At 41.3% G+C, this 18,610-nt stretch overlaps 1 protein-coding gene across 1 annotated transcript; it reads right to left on the bottom strand.

Annotated features, from left to right (window-relative positions):
- Positions 1–570: 570 nt before the first annotated feature.
- appl1 (adaptor protein, phosphotyrosine interaction, PH domain and leucine zipper containing 1) lies at positions 571–16,924 on the bottom strand. The gene is made up of 22 exons (XM_033626910.2): positions 16,729–16,924; positions 14,472–14,570; positions 14,315–14,374; positions 12,467–12,538; positions 12,244–12,331; positions 11,725–11,766; positions 11,463–11,521; positions 10,403–10,549; positions 9,844–9,926; positions 9,448–9,609; positions 9,066–9,254; positions 8,878–8,920; positions 8,724–8,780; positions 7,269–7,360; positions 6,873–7,052; positions 6,547–6,599; positions 5,969–6,143; positions 5,400–5,436; positions 5,158–5,298; positions 5,010–5,060; positions 4,799–4,888; positions 571–4,700 (listed from the first exon to the last, which is right to left on the bottom strand). The coding sequence occupies exons 1-22, from the start codon at positions 16,780–16,782 to the stop codon at positions 4,548–4,550; spliced, it is 2,127 nt and encodes a 708-aa protein (XP_033482801.1). The 5' UTR covers positions 16,783–16,924; the 3' UTR covers positions 571–4,547.
- Positions 16,925–18,610: the final 1,686 nt, after the last annotated feature.

Here is an 18,610-nt window from a genome sequence, read left to right as displayed (position 1 = left end):
TCACATTATTATATCATTAACTATCATTTTATCAGTGACTCCCAACCGAGGAGATACAGTACAATCAGAAAGTATTCAGATCCCCTTCACTTCTTATAAAAGAACAATAAAAATGTAGTGTAAAAGTGCTTTGAGTATTCAGACGACTAGAAACACATGCAGTTTAAACGTTTGTGCCAAATCTGAAGGAATTCCCTCGAGCTGTTCTTGAGATATCGCATTCACAAGAATGAGACAGACGAAGTCACAGTGACCTTGACCTTTGATTCAAATCTAATCAGGTCATTGTTTGGTCAAAGTGGACATTTGTGCCAAATCAGAGGAAATTCCCTCATGGCTTTCTTGAGAAATCACGTTCATGGGAATGGGAAAACTACCCCAAACCCAAAACCAAAACGTGACATTATGAGGTTCTGAAAACAACAGCTGATAAATTGACTTTTTAAAAATAAAACATTAAACTATGCAATAATGAAAATGAAAAAGAAATCCAGTTGGTTCTCTTTTACTTCACACCTTTCCTGGAGGTTTGTTTGATCTGACAAACACGAGCAGACGGACCTGGGCGGGTGGAGTTAGTGCTTTTATTTATCACTGAAAAGCCTTTTTTTAATTATTCATGACACTGAAACAATTATCACTGAAACATATTTACAGTTCAACATCATCGATCCCAGCACGTTTTCTTGCATCAGTAAAGTGCAGCTCGTTCTTCACCTGGTTACAGCAAGAAAACATCCCCCCATCCCCACCATCCCAAAATAATCATCATCAATAACTGTTGATTCAGGCTTTTAGAAACGTCTTCACCATGCTAACTTCCCCACAGAAGCCTGTGACCTCTGACCTTTCACCTCTCTACACGTATGTCTATAGATGTTGGAACTAAAGCTTGTTCAGTTGTTTTTCTACAGATTATCATCGTGACTCACTCGGGATAAAAAGATTAATGAATAAAACCTGTGAGAAACAGAAAAAGGCCTCAAACAAATGACAGAAATATTTTGTATTAAAGCACAGATAAATATTGTGACGTCAGGAGGAACACACTGACTCAGCGGATTATTTGGCAGAACGTTTGTGTTAAAATGTTAATGTTTTCTGCATGATTAAAATGCACCAGCTTATCAGAGAAGACAAAAGTCGAGCCATAACGTTTTTTTTCTTTCAGTTTTCAGAATGGAGACGTGCCAACAAATACAGTAAAGGTGGAGAGATCGTTGGATCAGATTTGTGCTTGTGCTGATCTCCAACTTTTTAAACTCAGATCAAGAAATAAGAGCGAAGCATCTTTGGCTCTTTTGTGGCCTATAAACAGTTTACGATTCTCATTGTTGAGCGCTACTTTCATGCAGCTGTTCACTGTGTAAGAGGCAGAAGTTGCAGGCATCTAATTTTGGAATAAAATCTTCAAATAAAAGAGGTTAAAAAAAAATCTGATTTTCTTTTCTTAAGTTTCACACCATGACCCTCCATATGCCTTTTCTATCAAATTAGCTCTGGTTCTTGAACCGTTCTGTTCAGGATTCTTAGAAACTTGGTGCTATCCAACGAAACAGCTCACAATTCCAACAGTTTTGCACAGAAGCATTGTATCCAAGGATACGTCATCAACGAGGAGCGTTGCAAAATGCACTATGGAAGTAAAGAGCAGCAAAATTCCAGATTTCAAAACTTTTGCTCTGTTATTGCAGATATTTGTTTTTACCAAAAAACAATGATGGACCTACGAAGGACAATTTCTCACTTGACTTTTCCACTGTTGTCTTTTCCATCCTCTCTTTCCAACCTGTACAATATGACACGCCAACTGATGTCGTCACGGTTCATACTTCAGGTCAAGGAAAACCCGCTATTTTTCGTTTCCAGCTGAGAGTCAACTTTTCAGGTTTCGAACCAGTTCAGTTTTGGTCAAAATGCTCTGTAACACTAGGTTCGGAAACCAGAAAGGATCTGGTTCTATGGTGGTGGAAAAGGGGTACCAGTGGCGGCCATGTTGGCTCCGGCCCTGACAACATGCCAATACACACTGCATACAAACAGCATGACATGCAGGGGATGCTGGGCAAAGCAGGGCTTATGACGTCTACAATTTCGTCGACAAATACAGAAAATGATGACATAATGAAGTTAATATTGGCACATGCAGTCATTTTCTACATCAAAAGTAGGTTGGGCCCAAATATTTCCACTTTGGCTAAAGTACAGCTGATAGAATTTGACCTTCTACGACAACAAGTGTTGCTGAAATTTAATATTTTAAAATTGCAGATATTTTTGTCTCCAAATATGTTTTTGCATAAAACTGCAGCAATTACTGTCAGCAGTATCTGTTTCTATGGCATAGCATAGTCAGTGAGCACTGATTTCATGATTTACAGGTTAATATTTTGTCATTTTGTTTGCAGAATGTGTCGTCAAAATTAAGCACAATTTTAACAGCAGACATCTAGAAAATCTTTTGACCTGTAAACCAACAAACCCATCCTGATTAGATGATGTTGTAGATTTCAGAATATGTTTCTTTCCACCTTCATACAGCCGCAACCTTCAATTTACCTCACTTTACTATTATGAAAATCAGCTTGCAGAGACTCAGGATTCGCTTTAGTTGTGTCTTTTCAAATCAGTCTGGATGTACAGCTGCTCTATTGAAGTGATGACATCACTCTTCATTACAGTTAAAGTTGTCATTTCCACTGTGACGTAGGGCTGCAGCTAACAATTTTTTTTTTTTATTGTTCATTAATCTGCCGATCAGTTTTTTTCTATGAGTTTACTGGTCTTTAAAACATCTGAAAACAGTTAGAAAATACCCAGAAACAAATTCTCACACATGAGAAGCTGGAACGTTTACAGCTTTGGCATTTCTGCTTGAAAAACAACAATTGATTAATTGATTAGTAAAATAGTTGCACATTAATTTTCTGTTGATCAACTAATTAATTAATCAACTAATAATCAGTGCTCTCCTATGATGGTGAGTCAGCAAGTTTCAAGACTTACAAGTCGATTTTCATTCTGCTGTGAAATGAGTGAAAACCAGCGACTGGAGGATAATTAGAGTTGGGCGATAGGACGAATATATATCAGTGAATATTGATCGGCTCAGTACATCAGTGGTTTTTATTTTAGGGAGCGATTTTTGTCATTTTATTTGTGCTAATTTAATCATCTGCCTCCAAAAAATGAGTGAGAGCCGCAGCTCAGTGGACACTGAGACACAGCGGGGAAAACCAGCGTGTAGAGGCAGCATATTTTATCATCTAACTCAATGAGCCAAAGGTTTCATTTTGACCAAACCACAGTTATTGATCGTTGTAGCAATGGAAAGACAAACTAAGATGGTTTTGTTGATTATATTTTGTTTCTGTCGAGTTTCAATTAAGTGTATTTTACGGTGAGTAAACAAGGGAGCTATGCTAGTCTTGGGGCCCCGTCTACATGTATACAGGTATTGTTTTAACAGATATTTTTCCTCTAAATTAAAAAAAAAATTCTGTCTGCAGATGACATCGTTTCTCAAACTCTCTGTTTTACGTGTCCACACAGCTGCAAAGTAACCAGAGTTTTAATAAATCTGCACCTTAGAAGACGTCTTAAAAAAATCATTTATTGACCTCAAACTGTTTGCATGTGGATGAGAGGTCAAAACATCGAGGAAAATATCTGTTTCCAAAAATATCTGTACATGTGTAGACAGGACCTTGGATTGGTGACAGAGAGAAACTTGAATTCAGAAGGTGTACAGTTGCATTTTCCTGTTGATTAATGAAAACGGGTGTAAGACACACACACAGGTGTGGCCAGGTGGAGAATTTCAACATATCGCCCAACCCTAAAGATTTTTCTCTTAAATCCATCACTGCAGGATGCTGTTAACATGGTCAGCTGATGAACACATCACAACAGGAAGGACTCCCTGCTCTCTCTTCCTCCTGTGTCTTCTCTTTTTGTTTCTATCACTCTTTAACCAACAATACTGCGATGTCCTTTTGCCCTCTGGGATCTCAGGTAAACCTTCACCTACGACCAAACAGCCCTTAAACAAGAGCTCACATCGTCCAAATCCAACTCTGTCTCCTTCAGATCCTGGTTCATAATTCCACACGTGTTGCTTTGCTTTAAATCCTCTGTCACTGCTGTTAGGATTTTCTATAAAATAAACATAATAAACAGAAACTTACAGGTTAGATCTATATTTGCATCCTTTTCTGGAGAGTGGAGCCGGTATAAAAAGCAGCGTTTTTACACACAGAAATAAAACACACGAGTCTGTGACGAGACGCTTCCTCTCATACTCCCCTCCCCCTCTTTATAGCGAGGGTGCGTTCAGTTTATCCTCTGTCCTCAGAGTGACAGGCTCCACCACAAACTTCAGAGTCCAGCAAGAGAGGGAGCACATGTTTTCCTGTCCCAGGCAGCGAGCTGTCCCCGCGGGCGTGCAGGCGGGCGGTGTTCCCCTCCTCTGATTCCTGAGCTGTTGCTTTGACAATACCAGCTGGGACTCGCCTGGGTGGTAAAACATGCATCCTTCGTTATTATTGTTAGGCTTCAGACTCGCCCCTCTTCTTCCCCTCCTCCCCTGCATCGCTGTCCTCCGATTGGCTGTTGCTAAGCACTAGAAATTGTCCGTCAGCGGCAGGCGGGTTAGCGGGGCGACTCGAGGCGGCGATCAAGCGGCTCTGCTCCTCCAGATCCTGGAAGAAAAACAAGGAACAAGACATTTAAATTTGAAGTTTAATATCTATACTATTATATCTAAATGTGTCAGTGTAGTGACAGGGTTAAAGGTCACCTTCTCTATCTGTCTCTGTTTGCTGAGTTCTTCTTGCTGTTTCTCTTTGGCCTTGTCGTGCTCCTTCCTCTTCTCCACGGCCTTACGGTCCTACGCAACAATAAGACAACAGAAATAATTCACCTCCACAACAACACCTGAGGACACCATCAACAAAACGTGAATGAGCTAGTGTTAGCTTCAGAGTAAGGAAGTTTCAAATCAGTCTCACCATCTCAGAGTGGAAAGCTATCTGCTTGGCCAGACCGATGCTGTCGCAGATCTGAAACACATGAAGAACACACACAGGTCAGACAGACGGACCAAACAGAGGGCTGGACAGTGACACTAACAGATGAACAGCCGGACAGACGGACGACCTTCTCTCCATCGTTGTTGGACTCGAAGATGTAGCAGACGGCTCGGCTGTCACCCCGACCGGCCGTCGGCTGCAAAACGAAACCAAACAGCCTCTTGTTGTCCTGATGGGATGAACACTGAACCACACTGGAGAGAGGGAACTACAGGAGGAGACAGGAGGAGGACACAGAGATGATGAATCATTAGAAACGTGTCTGATGAAACTAAAACTAACAGAGCAGAGAAACAGAAATCATCTCACCCTGAGTCGAGTGACTTGTGTCTGAGGATCAATGAGCCTGAAAAGAAAAACACTGATATTAAAGACCATTTACTGCACAGAGAAAAAAAGTGGGCGATTCAACATGTGTTAATGTGCAACTTTTTGGCCAAGACATGGCAACATGAGGCGACGCAGCAGGGGGCTGTCATCGCTGCTAGTTCTCTGAAGTCTGTTTGGTGTGTCTGGGCTTACACATATCCATATTTTGACTATAATAAACAGTACAGTTAACTAACTAACAGTGCACGGTCACACACCAGGTTCCTGTCTCTTGAAGTCAAAATGTCTTCACAAGATTTTCCACAATGGGGCGACCTTCAGCTGACTGGGTAGAGTGTGGGCTCCAAGTCCTTTGCAGTGGTTCGATTCCAGCCCACAGCCCCTACCTGCGTGTCATTCCCCCTCTGTTTCCTACATTTCCTGTCAATCCATAGCTGCTCTGTCATTAAAGGGAAAAAGATTTCCCCACAATGACAACTTAATCCAAAACACACACACACACATACACACACACACACACACACACACACACACTCTGTGGTTCATACTTGAGGCAGTCGCAGGTGACCAGCAGGTGTGACTCGGTCATCCTGAAGATGTTGTGGATGGCTCTGGCTGCCAGGATCTGCCTCATGGTCTCAGAGATGACATCTGCTGACTCGGTAGTCTTCACCTCCATGGAGCCCAGGAAGCGAACGATGAAGAGCTGGTGTAGGATCGAATCTGGACAACAGACACAGAGGGAAATATTTACATATATAGTACATGTGCTGTATATACAATATATCTTAAATCCACTATGTGAGAGAGACAGATTGTTTTTACTTGCAAGCTCAGGGAACAGACAGTGAGATGCAATTCTCATGTTTGAAAAGTATGTTTGCGAGTGTGAAATGGTCTCTGTGCTGCCCCCTGTGGGTGACGAGGGGAACAACACCCACTACAGCTGCCAACTATAGTTACATTGGATGTTTTCTGTTGCCTGGGTCCAAACCTTTGAATCCTGCCCACTCCACTGAGTTGACTAATTTGTCTGGTTTCTGGCAGAAACCACGAATAATGTTATTCAAATGAAACAATATAAAATATTGATAACATGATTGACACAGGAGCAGACAGACGGTACCTTCACTGTCCTCTGATGTGCCGTCTCCTGACTCTCCGAATGGATTACTCCTCCTGTGGACAAACACATAAACAGAGAACTGAACAACATCCAGTGGCTGCTATGTTAAAAGATAACACACAAGCTTGTCGATGTATTTGGGTGGAGGCAGAAATCTAGGGGACAGATCTAGATCTGGGGGAAAAAAAATTCTTGTTTGGAGGGATTCCATGACAGAGAAGTTTTAATTTTTTAACTAATTTAGGTGTACTGTCCCTTTAAAACTAATGTTAAACACAGGAGGAAAGGCATGAGGTAGCTTTAGCATCAATACATTACACACACACCTGCCGGACTGTGCTGCCGTCTTGCTCTGTGCTGAGTTCTCCTCGCTGACGGGGGAAATGATGTCAAACTGGATGGGTGTTTCCGGAGCAACCAGTGCATCCAATGAGAGCACAGAGAGGGCGGGCGACGGCTCGGAGCCCACAGAGCTGATACTGCTCGCTCGGCCCACACGCCCTTTACTGGAATGGAAAGAGAGAGATGGATGGTCTTACTGGTGGAGTCACAGTTTTCCCACGGAAATGTGACTGGCCTACAAGTGTCCATCTTTATTATATCTGGCACCTGATTGGTTATGAGGTTGTTGATCACACCTTGTAGCTCTGTAGTTGTTGTTTGCTCAGTATTTGCTTGCTGGTGGGCTTTTAACATCATGTCAGACACACACAAACACACACCTGCTGGGTCTCATGCTCTCATGTCTCTGCTGGAAGGATGGCGAAGGCGTCACGGCTTCAAGAGCTGACTGGTTCACTCTGGCTGCCAGCTCCTGCCAATAGGATGACAGTACTGTCAGCGTCAACCAATAGGAAACAGTTTCAAATGCATGAATTCAAACAGCTTGTCAGTAAAATCTTTCCTTTTTTTTTTCAGTACAGTGTCTCACTACTCTAATTTCACGGTACACATACACATCTCTTGTAAATCGAATTCAGCTTTCCTTTTCATTTCTTCCTCATGTGCTACTTTTATATTGTTTGTTAAACTTTATTGCCTAATTTATTGTTTGTATTCTGATCTAATTTAAATATCTTTTACATCTATTTATACATTTTCTATGAGTGTAACATGGAGGTGGCTACAACTGCATTTCAACTTTGAATCTTTGAATCAATTGATAATAAATATACAACACTGTTCAAATAAAGTTCCAATGTGCTTTACATAGGTGGTTCCCAACTGGTGGGTTGTGGTCCAAAAGTAGGTTGTGGGTCCATTCTGAATGGGCCAAAAGTGACCCACAAATGTGTCACTCACTTTATTTTGAAGTACTCTGAATTTCCGGGACAGACCGTTTATTCTGAAGTGTTGATTGCTGCTGTAGAGTGACAGAATAACAGACAGCTACTGAACTAAGACAGCAAACTAGCTCAATGACATGGCCAAACACAAGCATGACGCTGAATTTATTAAACTGTGTGAACCTTGAACTAATTACTAAGCAGAAATCTGGACCTTGTGGCTGGACCAGTTGGGATCCACTGCTTTACATATTAGATTAAAATACACTATGGTCAAAAGTACATGGACATCTGAACTTTCCTGCCACATGTCACCAATAAATGTAATTTTAAAACAATATGCATTAATCTACTGTTGCCCCATAATACCCCTATGCTGCATGCTGTTCCCCTCCTCTCTCCTTTCTCATTCCAATACAGGAATAAAATGCTGAAACAATACTTTTAAAAAAAGCTGCTATGACCCTGTTGTTTCCCAGCAACAAAAGCATTTCGTCTTTTAACTTCCTGTCCACACTGGAAGTGGGAATGTCATCTGCAGCATGTGACCACCATGCAGCTGCATTTCAGCAAATATTTGACCAGTTTTACAAAATAATATTATATATACAACATTAGGGGCCGTCATAGCTGGAGGAAAATGAGAGACTTTCCACAGCGGCAGTCCTAAAAACTTTGACCTCTATAAGCGGTCGCTGAGACGCTAATCAGGTCACTTCTCCTTCTCTTTGTCAGGATCAGCTTGTCATTTTATTACAGTTGATAATTATGGTGACTTGTGGATCTGCGGTGACTGTGGCAGCGCAGGCCATATGATTCTGCTCTGAGTGCCAAAATCTCCATCACGTGACCAGGTAAATACAGGTTAATGAAGTGAAGTGGGACACAGACCTCTGCGTTCTCACTCAGGTAGATCCTTTTGGAGATGTTGTTGATGGTGGAGACCCACTGGAGGAGGAAGCAGCAGAGAAGAGACGGCATGAGGAGACAACAGAACAGCTGACAGTCAATACAGAGCAGGTCACATGACAGAAAAATATTTTACCTCCTCGCAGTCCTTCCTGCTCTCCGACTGCAGCGTCACCACTCTGACAGAACGCACAACAAGGAATAAGTTTAATAAAGTGGCATTTCCACTCTAATATGAACCAGGAAACTTAAAAACAGAAAAGGCATCTGAATAGTTATGGTGTATTCATGCAAGATAAATTTAAAAAAAGGGAGCCTTCTTACTTCTTGCCGTCGAAGGAAGTGACCTGGAAGCAGAAGCGGCGGTCGTCGCAGTCGACTGCCATGACAGAGCAGTTGTCGAGGTCTGTGACCAGCCCGCCTGCCACCTCGCCTCGGCCCTGTTGCATCAGATTACCACCCTGTGTGAAGAAGTACTGACGCTCCCAGGAGGACGATACCAGCCCTGTCTTACTGAAGGACACACAGAGGAGCAACTTTAACTCTTTGGATGATGAGACAACAAAACAATTCAACAACATTTTCAACTGTAACATCCGACACTAATATTGCCACAACAGCAGGAATGTATTCATTATTGTTTATTCATTATCATTTATTGTTGTAAGATGTAGGGGGATGTAGGGCACGCGTGTGTGTTTCTTACTTGCGGATGTGCAGGTAGCCCTGTTTCCTGGTCAGGTTGCGACAGACAGGTGAGTGGGCGGGATCGGGGTCACACGGTGCATACAGCGGGTCACATGATCTCTCCATCTCTTGGATGGTCTGCTGCATCTGCCCGACCTCCTCCTCCATCTCCCGGCGCACACTACAAACACGCACACACAGACACAAACACACTGAATTCACATGACCCCCCTCACGTCTTCATAATGTTGTTATGTTTGCAATTTCTTCAAAACAACAATATCTTTGAAGCTTTAAAATCGAGTTAAAGAAAATAAAACAAATTATTTAAGACCTTGAATGTAGAACAAAGGAAAGAAAAAAAAGAAAAAAGAAATAAGACACTTCTTGTAGACGTCTGGGGTTTGGTTCTTACTTCTGGACACTGGTTCCTATGGTCCCCAGGAAGTCCTCCCACTGCTGGGTGAGATTTTCTGATCCCAGCTTAAAGAAACTGATCTGCACAGAACAAACACAGACAAAGACACATCAGCAGGAGTGGGAACAGCTCTGAACCAGATTTTTCTTTTATTCTGTTATTAGATAGTAGGTAGTACAAAAATAGGTATGAAGGGACAGGGACATGCAGCAAAGGCCCACAGGGATCTGACTCCAACCCAGACCGCAGCTAAAGACTCAGCCTACAAGTGGCACTCACTCTACCAAGTGTGCTACCAGGGCGCCCCATGAGATCGACTCTTAACTGATTCAATCTAATGTTCACTTCCTGCTCCACTTAACCTCAGTCTAATGTTTCTCTCTATTAACAGACATACATTATAAACTGTTCTAGAGTGAAACTGACTCCAATAGCTTCTCTGTAATAGCTAATCCTGATGGATGACACCTTCTTGAAAAGCTCCTACATGCTGCTATGCTATGCCGGGTTTACAGCATGTGTGTGTGTGTGTGTGTGTGTGTGTGTGTGTGTGTACCTGGGCCTGCATGTATCCCAGCAGCGGCTCCAGTAGAGCCGTCTTCTTCTTGTACTGTAGCGTGTTAAGGGAGCAGAAGTAGTGCATCATGGTCTGGTGCTGTTTCTTGCGGGAGGTGTAGACGTCCTCCACGGCCTCCGCTCGCAACTGCGACACACAAGACATTCCTCTTATTTCAGTATCAAGGTAATATATACTGAGATAATATAATGAACTGAGAGATAATATCATATACCAAAGATAAAATCTTTTTTCTAAGACTTTTTTTTTGGTGTTTCTGCTTCATGCGACAGAGGAAGAGAAAGACAGGAAAAGCAAGGAGAGAGAGGGGATGACATGCAGCAAAGGGCCTCGGCCAGAATGGATGACTTGACTAAAAACTGAATTGTTAAATAAAGGAGTAAAAAATACAGTGAAATAATATTAAATTAGAAGTTAATGGGCTAAAATGTTCAAAATCAGACTGGATGATTCAAAAGTTAACTCTTTATTTTAATTACTTTTATTTTTATTTTGTATATTATTTATTCATTTATCATTTTATTTTATTTTTATAATAATTTCTGCAGAAGTTGCCCAGTATAATTTGGTTTAACTGGTACATTTTCAATTATTTAACTCCAATTAATTGCTGGCGTAGCCTAAAGAGTCTTTATTGTAAGCGCAAAATGTGTCTACAGGCAACTGAATGGATTCTTTACTTCACTTTTACTGGTGCACTTCTTTCGGGGAATTTCCCCTGGTAAAGCGGGCACCACATATATCAAGGTTATGTCTTTGCTGCAGTGGCTGCAGTTTCGATTGCAACCTGTGGCCTTTTGCTGAATGTTAAATAAAGGCAAAAGCCCCCCCACAAATAGTCTTAAAAAAAATATACTCGCTCAAATCAAAGTTCACGGGCTTTGTCTGTATTTTCCCTCTTTTGTTCTTCTGGGCAAACTTCCTTGTTTTTTTATTTAGAAATTAGAGACTCTTAAATAAAGAACTATCCAGGAGCTTAGTAAAACATTTTTGTATTGAAGTACTGAATGATAAATGTCATGTGAGGAGTGTTTCTCACCTTGTCGTTGTCCCTCCTCTTGGACAGGCGGCTATATCTGTTAATGGCTACATCATGATCTGCAGACAGAAACAAGTAAGTAAGACTTTTTGGTTTTCTAGAAATATTAACTTAATTGTTTTTCCAGAAATATCTGCATCAGCTGTCCTCTGGTTTTCATATTGAGTAGGAGCAGGAAGGTTGTTGGCAGAGAAAATCTCAGCCAGATTAAGAGAACATGCTGCTTTGATTATTCATTCATCCAGAAGCAGTCCTGACTTACCATCACTGGATATTTGGAAGACTTCTTTCAGAGTGAGGATCTCTGCAGGGACACAGAAAGAACTGTAAGTGAAAGTGCAAGGGATATTTTTCCTTTTGGTACACGTGTACTTTTTGTCTGGCTCGGTTTTCCTAGTTTGGGTCCCTTAGTGGCACTGAAGGGAAATATTTTACTGCTGCTGTGCTTCCAGTTGTGTGGGAACAGTCAGTTTAGGGAAGACCTTACTCTGTTTCAACATGACGGTGCCCCTGAGCACAAAGCTAGGTCCATTAAGAAATGGTTTTCCCAGTTTGGTGTGGAAGAACTTAAATGGTCTGCATAGAGCCATGATGTCAACCCCAACCAACGCCAGTGGAATAAACTGGAACACCGACTGCAAGCCAGTAGAGTGTGTGTGCTTTGTCAATAATGGAACCGATGTCAGTTTCTAATCTGACCAATATGTCAGATACAGTTTTGGTTCATTGAGCCAGAGGTGTGGCAGGTTTAGATAATTAGTGTACTGCATGTGTTTCCTACCCTTCAGATCTCTCTCTTTAAACTGAGTGATGGGAAACATCATGGCATCTGCGAGCTGGGTGGACAAGACAGCATGACAGGAACTCAGCTACAAAAAGAGAGACAGAGAGGAAATTGTTCAATCATGTCAGGTGAAATCTGCCTGTGTGGCACAATCAGGACAGATGAAAGAGAAGGACAGAACAGCAGCAGACAGAGCATTGTTGTCTTTGTATTCTCTCACCTCATCAATGACTTTTGCAAACTGCTGCAGGGTGGAGCTCATCACCTCGTCATCGCCCCCTAGAGGAAAACGCTGCAGACAACAACAACAACACAGAGGAATGGATTAGATTATTTAAGGATGTTTGATATAGCTGCTGGGGTCATAAGACTCACAATACTGTTACAAATCTGCCAACTGGTGTTTTAATGTTTGTGCCTTCTATTTTAGGACTGGTGGCTAGCGTTATAGCTCTTACAGTAAGTATAATAAGGCTGTGGCTTGTGTTAGAAAGCTTTGATTATTGTTACACTTTAGGGCCTGTTGTCAGTGTGATATAGCTAGTGGCTAGTTTTATAGAACTGGTGGCTAGGGTTATAATGCTGATGGCAAGTGTAATGAGACTGGTGGTTAGAGTTATGATGTCAATGGCAAATGTAAAAAGACTGGTGGCTAGTGTTATAGGCTGATGACAAGTGTAATAAGACTGGTGGCTAGTGTTAAAGGCTGATGGCAAGTGTAATAAGGCTGGTGGTTAGAGTTATGATGTCAATGGCAAATGTAAAAAGACTGGTGGCTAGTGTTATAGGCTGATGACAAGTGTAATAAGACTGGTGGCTAGTGTTAAAGGCTGATGGCAAGTGTAATAAGGCTGGTGGTTAGAGTTATGATGTCAATGGCAAATGTAATAAGACTGGTGGCTAGTGTTATAGGCTGATGACAAGTGTAATAAGACTGGTGGCTAGTGTTACAGGCTGATGGCAAGTGTAATAAGGCTGGTGGCTAGTGTTAAAGGCTCATGGCAAGTGTAATAAGGCTGGTGGCTAGTGTTATAAGCTGATGGCAAGTGTAATAAGACTGGTGGCTAGTGTTACAGGCTGATGGCAAGTGTAATAAGGCTGGTGGCTGGTGTTATAGGCTGATGGCAAGTGTAATAAGACTGGTGGCTAGTGTTATATGCTGATGACGGGTGTAATAAGACTGGTGGCTAGTGTTACAGGCTGATGGCAAGTGTCATAAGGCTGGTGGCTACTGTTATAAGCTGATGGCAAGTGTAATAAGACTGGTGGCTAGCGTTATAGGCTGATGACGGGTGTAATAAGACTGGTGGCTAGTGTTACAGGCTGATGGCAAGTGTAATAAGACTGGTGGCTAGTGTTATAGGCTGATGACAAGTGTAATAAGGCTGGTGGCTACTGTTACAGGCTGATGGCAAGTGTAATAAGGCTGGTGGCTAGAGTTATGATGTCAGTGGCAAATGTAAAAAGACTGGTGGCCAGTGCTATAATGCTGATGGCAAGTGTAAAAGGCTGGTGGCCAGTGCTATAATGTTGGAGGCCAGTGTAAAAGACTGGTGGCTAGTGCTATAATGCTGATGACAAATGACTGGTGGCTAGTACCATAATGCTGATGGCAAATGTAATAAGACTGGTGGCTAGGGCTATATTGCTGGAAGCAAGTGTTATAAAGCTGACGGAAGGTGTAATAAGACTGGTGGTTTATTTTAGATAGCCAGTGGATAGTGTTATGGCTGATGGCTAGTTTTATTTGGCAAGTGGCTTGTTTTATGAGACTGATGGCTAGTGTAACATGTTGATATTTGGTGTGACATTATTGATCACTAATGTTATAAGGCTAATGACTAGCATTATGAAACTGTGGTTAATTCTATATGTCCATCAGCTATTGTTATATGGCCTGTGGCAAGTGTTACGAAGTTGATGGCTAGTGTTATAAGACTGGTGCTAGTGTTTAAAGGTTGTGGCTAGTGTTATAAGACTAATGTCTAGTGCTGTAGCATGGTCAGGCTAGTGTTAACGGGCAGGTGGCAAGTTTGATGAGGTTGGTGGCTGGTTTGACTTAGCCTACCTGTTTGTCGTACTCTTTCAGCAGTCTGGAGGTCAGGTGTGTCGCAGCACTGAGCTCATTCTGAAAAAGAAAACAGGACAGACACAGCTGGAGACACACTTTTTACATTCCTGTATGTTCTGTCTTTATAAAGCCAGTGTGACTCGTGCGTGTGTACCTGTGCATCATAAATCCTCTGCATGGCCTGATAGAGCTGTGTGCAGTAGTTGGATATCGCTGCAGTGTCCTCCTCAAACACTCCCAGCAGAGAGCGTGTCTACATCCAACACACAAACAAAGCTAGTGAACATGAAGTCAGTGTTAATTGTTTGACTGATCCATAAAACCTCAGGAAGTTACAGCCTCATGTGATCCTTGGTGTAACTGCCAAAAGCCAAACCCACACCTATCTATGTAAATCTACACCTGTTACCTTTCCACACAGTATAGTATTGTTCTCAAGGTGTGTCTCAACCACACATTTTGTCTTTAGCTTGCCAGCAGGTTTATCTGTCATTGTGGGAAATAAGTAAACAAGATTAAGCCGATTGGTTGGTCTAAACCTACTAACTTATAAAAACACATGTGGTATTTGTAATAATTTCAGCAGTATCACAGTCCTGGGGCCTGTGTCGCGAAGAGAGATCAGTTTAGGTTTTTGACATTCTCACTGACTGATTATATTCAACATATTTAACTGCCACAACAAAATTTCCTTTCAGGTCTCACAGTTTCATGTTAAATTACTCAACTCATGGTTTTCATGTTGTCACTTGAAATGACAAAGTATGCCAATGTATATGGGCTCACGGCTGGATAGGAAAAGCCTGAAACTCTGAATTAACTGGGCCTACTGAAACCTTTTTTTAAACCAGTTTAGGGTTGCAGCAATATACCGGTTTCAAAGTATACGCTACCATAATATAAACATTGATGGTTATCTTACCGTGTACATTTGCTTATCTACGATATTGAACCAGACAGAGAATCACCCCTTTATTCTAATCATTTTCAAATAGGAGACTTTTTACACATACTTCCATTAACAAAATGGTTTCAACTTTCAATTAGAGTAATAAAACATTTGTTTTTAGGGTCATTCTGATTGATAATAATATAAATTCTGTAATACCGTGATACTATAAAACTGCATTATTTTTGGAGATGGTTATCATACCATGAAAATCTCATACTGCTGCAACCCTATACCTGCTATCCACATAGGTGGAAGAGGATTACTTAAGTTTGTTACACATGTAAAGTGGTAATACCACAGTGAAGAAATACTCTCTTACAACTAAAGTCCAGCATTCAAATCTTGAGTAAAAAATATACTTTAAGTACAAAAAGTTAAAGCACTCTTTGTGTTACAATGGTCCATTTCAGAGTCACATACCATATTATTAAATTATAAATACTGGTATAATAGTGTGTACATCACTTTAATGTTAGAGCTAGTAAAGATGAGGCTTATTTTTTACTATAAACACTGATGAGAAGCTTGAATTTCTCCCGTCTTTTTCCTTAATAATGTATCATAATTTATTTGTTAGTTACATTTGTGTTACTAATCTGTATCGACAAGGTGCAATATTTCCCTTTGAGACATGGTGAAGTACAAGCATACAGTAGCAGAAAATGGAAATACCTATCTCAAAATTGCACTTCAGTACAGTTACTGAGTAAATGTACTTAGCTACATCCCACCTCTAAGTTGTAAGTTGTAAACAATATAAATAGTGGAAATAAACACTGAATGGGTGTGCATGGGCTGGATGATGATGCACAGAATGTGCATGATGTAAACATGTCTACATACTGTGAAGTAGGATTTATATTAAAAGTGACAGATGATATGTGCATATTAACAATTGATGCATTAGGTTATAATGTACAATGGGAGCAGTGGATGTTCTGGTGATGCAGGGTTATTGACAGTGTGTGACTGTTCATCAGTGTGACGGCCTGTGGGATAAAACTTTAACGTGTCACAATAACATGAAGCAGCAGGATGACGTTGCTGCTGCTTGGTCGAAAGATTAACAGATATCAGTGGCAGGAGGTAAAGCAGCGAGCCAAGAGGCTAAGGAAGTAGCCGGCTAACTAGTCATTTAACGAGTTTATGTCTATGCAAACCATCGCTGAATGCTGTGCCACCCCTTGACATGTTGACCTCCCATCTTGACGGAGCCCCCCGCCAGCTGATCGGTGCAGCCGCCGCAGTCTGATACCGATGCACAGCTGGCGTGTCCCGTTTCAGCCGTCCGCTTGACAGCTTTGGTTAGCTGGGCCGTTAGCGGTTAGCATACCGCCTGAACTTGGCATCTCTTCGCTGGTTGTTGGCAAACACTGAGCCTACAAAGACAGTTAGCCTAGCCGTAGATGTGGCTAACGTTAGCATGCTAGCTGAAGCCTCCAGGGAAGAGGACTGTTACCTGCGGGCTGTCCTCCAGCGTCTCCTCTATCGGCAGCTTCTCTATCCCGGGCATGGCTGCGGCTGGCGAGGTGGCGATCGGTGTGAATCGACGGGCAAAACACACAACAAATCTCTCCCGACAACTCCCACTCAAGATTTCTTGGCTACACGAATTCACAACACCCCAAAACAGCTCCTCCCGGTTCCGCAGGTCCCGCCCTTCATGTGGGTTTTAATTGGATAGAAAAAAAAATCCACGAATCCGATTGGTTGTATTGTTTAAAGGGGAAACGGCGCCATTTTGGCTCTCACCAGGATCGCCCTGTCGTGATTGTAGCCGAGCACAACTTGGAGCCATAATGGCAGCCGGTCGACTTTGTTTCCGCGAATAAATCAAAACAAAAAAACAAACATCTTTTAGAGCTTGTTTATTTCGAGATAAATCTTGTATTTTGTGGGATATAGGCTATTAATTTTTAATTTTATTTAAAATTATTTTATATTCATGTTATTTTTGGGATATTTTGAATGTTCATTAACCCCACTCACATAGATTTCTAAAAAAAAAAAAAGAGAAAAAAAAGAATGTATAGCACTGACAGTGGGGTTTATCTTCTGTAGCTCAGGGTTCAGCAACCTTAACTATCAAAAGAGACATTTTTGATCAAAAATGATAACAAAAAAATGCCTGTAGCTGCAAAATACATTTGAGCCTTACAGTAACACTGCATATTAGGACTAAATTAGCTTATCAACATTAAAAATAGGTTTAAATGAGTATTCAATAATATGTTTTACCACAAGATGGCTCCTCTGCAGTGGGCTATTTATGATTATTTGGTACTGTAACTTAACATTAATGTGAAAGCAAATTAATCTATCCACCCTGTATTAAATTCTGTATTTTCCTCTGAGACTTTTATTTTTAGGGATTTGGAATCCATTGCCAGTCTAGCTAGGAAGGCTCAAGACTAGCCACCGCCGCTGAGGTTTGAAAAAATTTAGAGGAAAAGGTGCCAGGCCATAGACATATGACACACATTTTAGGGAGTACACACAATAGATTTAGTTAAAACAAGCATAATTTATTTAACTCAGATCAACTTAAATAACCAATGGAGTGCGTAGGTCAGCAAAGTCAGCAATGAAAGCCATGGATAGATGTGTGTCAGGTGTCCTGTGGAGGTGTTGAAGGTGCAAACCGAAAGCAATGATGCTAGGTGGATGTTTGCTGCAGGAAGAGAGAGAGCGAGTGAAAACATGAGGCGTCTTTAAAGCCTTGAAGGCCCAGGTGAGCTTAGTTCAGTTCAGTTCAGTTCAGCTTTATTAGTCACTTAGTAGCACTGGGTACATACATGTGAAATTCTTAGTCTGGGAAGCTCCCATTAAAACAAAACAAGGACAGCACCTTAAAAACCAATCATGATAACAATCCTCCAATGAACTCTTATTAATTTTCATGTGATTTTTTTTTTTTGTGTGTCAAAGCCACAGAGACCCACTGGAGAGAGGCTAAATGGCTGCATATGGCTCCAGAGCTGCAGGTTACCTACTCCTCTAGCTGAATCTGTAATTGAAAAATATACAGAGTATGTCTCTCAAAAGAGATATGTTATCAGTCATAGGCCACTGATGTTGAAACAGACATATATATCCATAATATAATGCCTATTGTGATATTTTGTAAGGTAGAATTATATAGTTGCTGTCATTTTTATAGTTAATGTATAGTGCACTTGTTTTATTCTTTGCTCGTCAGCACGTGATAATTTAAAAGGCACACCTGACTGCAATTAAGCACAGAGCAAATCTGATTACGGGACATGCGAAACTTAGTGAGCTCCCTTTTTGTTTTTAAAGTAAGCTGTCAATAAAATGAGTGTCAATCTGAGTGTACTGCT

This window comes from Epinephelus lanceolatus, chromosome 1 (genome assembly GCF_041903045.1).
Source record: "Epinephelus lanceolatus isolate andai-2023 chromosome 1, ASM4190304v1, whole genome shotgun sequence".
NCBI lineage: Eukaryota > Metazoa > Chordata > Actinopteri > Perciformes > Serranidae > Epinephelus > Epinephelus lanceolatus.
Note: the sequence above shows the minus strand (reverse complement) of the source record. Positions and strands in the feature narration are given on the sequence as shown.

Excerpts from the sequence above, each read along its gene's own strand:
- appl1 (XM_033626910.2), bottom strand. The coding sequence starts at position 16,782 with ATGCCCGGGATAGAGAAGCTGCCGATAGAGGAGACGCTGGAGGACAGC. Across the intron at positions 9,610-9,843 it reads ATAGGAACCAGTGTCCAGAA|TGTGCGCCGGGAGATGGAGG; the intron begins GTAAGAACCAAA and ends GCGTGTTTGTAG. Across the intron at positions 6,144-6,546 it reads CACATCAGAGGACAGTGAAG|ATTCGATCCTACACCAGCTC; the intron begins GTACCGTCTGTC and ends TCTGTTGTCCAG.